Source organism: Capsicum annuum, unplaced genomic scaffold (genome assembly GCF_002878395.1).
Source record: "Capsicum annuum cultivar UCD-10X-F1 unplaced genomic scaffold, UCD10Xv1.1 ctg53798, whole genome shotgun sequence".
NCBI lineage: Eukaryota > Viridiplantae > Streptophyta > Magnoliopsida > Solanales > Solanaceae > Capsicum > Capsicum annuum.
The window spans coordinates 1-3,720 of record NW_025861932.1 but is presented as its reverse complement, the minus strand read 5'-3'; the positions used below and the strand labels follow the sequence as shown (position 1 = coordinate 3,720).

Here is a 3,720-nt window from a genome sequence, read left to right as displayed (position 1 = left end):
TACCTGAATCATTTTGCCATGCATCTAACATCCTCCAGGTTCTTGATCTGTCTAATAAAAGCTTGTCAGGAACGATTCAACGTTATTTGGGGAACTACAAGTCTCTCATTTACCTTAATCTTGGACAAAACAAGCTCACTGGAAGTGTGCCAGAAGAACTCGAACACATTACAAGCCTTCGTTACCTTGACCTGAATGGAAATCAGTTCGAAGGATCTTTTCCAGCAGTGATTGAAAACTTCCAAGATTTGGAGATTCTCAACTTGGCAGGCAACAGATTTGAAGGAAAGATACCAAAGTTCATTGGTGATCTACGCAGCCTCCGTATCCTCGTGCTTGAATCAAACTCTTTCAATGAATCTATTCCCGAAGGACTAATGAATTTGGAAAATCTACAATATATTGGTTTGTCCAGGAACAATCTGTCCGGTCCCATTCCTGAGAATCTCGACAGCTTGAAAATGATGGCGAAAAGGCAAAATGAGGCAACCATCTTAGGTTAAGTTTAGTCACTCAAGTTCACTGGTGCTCAGCTAGAAATAGTCACCAAAGGACAGACACATTGGCTTGAGTCAGTGTATTCCTACAACACTGGATTCGAACTCTCGAGCAATGTTCTTACAGCTAAAATCCCTGAAAAGATTGGCCTTTTGAGTGGAATACCATTTCTGAACCTCTCATATAACAATCTTTCCGGAACGATCCCAAAGACTATCGGTGAAATGATTTCACTCGAGTCGTTGGATCTCAGTTACAACCATTTCACAGGTGAAATTCCAGTGACATTGACATTGTTAGATTTTCTTCAACATCTCAACATGTCTTATAACAATTTGAGTGGAAAAATTCCAAGAAGTCCACATTTTGACAATTTGTATCAAGACGGAACAACATATATTGGGAACAAACACTTATGTGGTGATCCTGATGGGACGGATTGCAGCAACCATACACCTTCTATTACCGAAAAAATAGAAGAAAAATACAACAACAACAACAACAACAAACCCAATGTATTCCCACAAAGTGGGGTTTGGGGAGGGTAAAATGTACGCAGTCCATACCGCTACCTCCAAATAAGTAGAGAGGCTGTTTCCGATAGACCCTCGGCTCAAGATAGAGAATAGTAAACAAGAGTGTAATGAAGCATGCAGCATGATGGATGGCATAACATAAAAAGGAATAAGACATACTTAAATAAAATAGAAACCAGAGCAATACGAAATAAGATAAATAAGCGTCATATGAAATAAGAGATAAGAAATAGGGCATCAGGAAAACGACACCCACCTAGTAGTAACATACACTCACAGACCAGAGGCACCCGCCACACCCAAACTCTCCTGACTAGGGGCTCCTACCTATGGACACAGTCCTAGGATTACGAACCCGGCTATACATGAACTCTTCTAACTACTTGCTACAACCAGCGCATGCGTCCTAGCCTTCTAGCCTTATCCGCGACCTCCACACCTTCCTATCTAGTGTCATGCCCTCAGTAAGATGAAGCTGCTCCATATCATGTCTAATCACTTCTCTCCGGTACTTCTTCAGCCTACCTCTCCTTCTCCTGAAGCCATCCAACGCTATCCTCTCACACCTACGAACTGGGGCATCCGTGCCCCTCCTCATCACATGCCCAAACCATCTCAGCCTTCCTTCCCGCATCTTGTCCTCCACCGAAGCTACTCCCACCTTCTCCCGGACTGTCTCATTCCTAACTCTATCCCCTCTAGTAAGTCCACACATTCAACGCAACATACTCATTTCCTGTTTGTTTTAGTTATATTCTTTGGATACGTAACAGGAATTTCTGGATTATTTTTGTTCTTATATTTGCTGAAGGACAATTGGAGGAGCGTGTACTGGAGGGCGATAGACAGATCGTGCTAAAAATAGTGAAAAGTGTACCATGAACAGAAGTTGTAAACAATGTTGATTTCTCTGTTGTATACTTACCTAATACTGTAAGAAGTGGTTTGATCTATTTCTTTTGGGTTTCCCTGGTGTCCCGTATTTGTACTGGGGCCCGACTAAATCCGTATTGTTGATAACTGTTTCTTTATAGCATGTTTATGATATTAAGTTTTTGACGATGCTGGTTATAAGCGTTTTTGGTACACTAAGCATGAGAATGTAGTTTCACTTCATGATGCATACTTTGGTGATGACGATGGTCTGTGGTTGAGTTCGGCTTGAAGAACCAACATTAGCTTTGTGTCAAATACACGATGACAAAGACATCGGGTTTACTTCCAGTGTATAAGGCTCAAGTTCATCTCACTATGAGGGTAAGACATTGTGTTTGTGTATTATCATGAATGAGTTCAATTGTATCTTACATCTCTTATTTATAATACATCACGTAATCGAATAGAAAACTACAGCTAACAAAGCAGTAGCAAAACGCTAACTGTCTAACTAACTGAGATGAACAGTCCTAACTAACTATAGGAACAGTGAACAGAACTAACTAACTCTCAAATTTAACTACTGCTTCCTTCTCGATATCTTGCTACTTCAGCTAATCAACCTTCTCGATAACTCTTCTCATTCATAACATTGTATCAATGCACCATGACGATATGATGATGATGTAAGAGACCAAGCATTTTGTGATGGTAAAACATGGGGTTTGAGTCCCAACTTTTGCTTGTTAGACGCTACCATTATGAGTGTGCATTGTAATATGCATAGTGAACTTAGACTCGAAATACTGCTGTCAGTGCAGTATTTAGTATACGAACATATCATAGCTTACAGTTCACTATTTTCGACACAATTTTGTCTACCGCCCTCCAGTACCTGTTCCTCCAGTTGTCATCTATCAAATATAACAGCAGAAATACACCAGATATTCCTGTTACAAAACCCGAGAATATAACTAGAACAAAAAGGACATCTTCTTGATCGTATCTGTTCTCCGTTGTTTCATTGGTAGAGGGTCCGTTGTTGTTGCTGCAGTTCATCCCATCAGGAGTACCGCAAAAGTATTAGTTCCCGATATATGTTGTTCCATCTTGATACAAAGTGTCAAACTGTGGATTGGTTGGAATCCGTCCGCTCAAATTGTTATAAGACAAATTGAGATACGCGAGAAAATTCAACAGTGTCAATGTCACTGGAATTTCACCTGTTAATTGGTTGTAACTGAGATCCAACGACTCGAGAGAAATCATCTCGCCCATAGTCTGTGGGATCAGCCCGGTAAGATTATTATGTGAGAGATTCAGGAATGGGATTCCATTTAAAAGGCCGATTTTCTCAGGGATTTTACCGGTAAGATCATTGCTTGAGACGTCGAATCCAGTGTTGTAGGAATACACTGACACAAGAAATTGTGTCTGTCTTTTGGTGACTATTTCTAGCTGAGCACTAGTGAACTTGAGGGAGTAAAAATAACCAAAGATGGTTGTCTGATTTTGTGTTTTCGTCATCATTTTCAAGCCATCTAGATTCTCAGGAATGGGACCGGACAGATTGTTCCTGGACAAACCAATATATTGTAGATTCTCCAACATCATTAGCCCTTCTGGTATAGATTCATTGAAAGAGTTTGATGCAAGCATGAGGATTCGTAGGTGGTGAAGGTCACCGATGAACTTTGGTATCTGCCCTTCAAATCTATTGCCTGCTAAGTTCAGCATCTCCAAATCTTGAAACTTTTCAATCGCTGTTGGGAAAGAACCTTCAAACTCATTTCCATTCAGGTCAAGGTAA

At 40.5% G+C, this 3,720-nt stretch overlaps 1 protein-coding gene across 1 annotated transcript; it reads right to left on the bottom strand.

The window, feature by feature from the left end:
- Positions 1-1,830: 1,830 nt before the first annotated feature.
- LOC124893103 (receptor-like protein 53) lies at positions 1,831-3,647 on the bottom strand. The gene is made up of 3 exons (XM_047404220.1): positions 3,040-3,647; positions 2,762-2,958; positions 1,831-1,889 (listed from the first exon to the last, which is right to left on the bottom strand). The coding sequence occupies exons 1-3, from the start codon at positions 3,645-3,647 to the stop codon at positions 1,831-1,833; spliced, it is 864 nt and encodes a 287-aa protein (XP_047260176.1).
- Positions 3,648-3,720: the final 73 nt, after the last annotated feature.

Coding starts and splice junctions, on each gene's coding strand:
- LOC124893103 (XM_047404220.1), bottom strand. CDS start 3,647: ATGCTGAACTTAGCAGGCAATAGATTTGAAGGGCAGATACCAAAGTTC. Junction 2,959..3,039: donor CGGATTCCAACCAATCCACA/GTTTGACACTTT, acceptor GATGAACTGCAG/CAACAACAACGGACCCTCTA. Junction 1,890..2,761: donor TGTGTCGAAAATAGTGAACT/GTAAGCTATGAT, acceptor CACTATTTTTAG/CACGATCTGTCTATCGCCCT.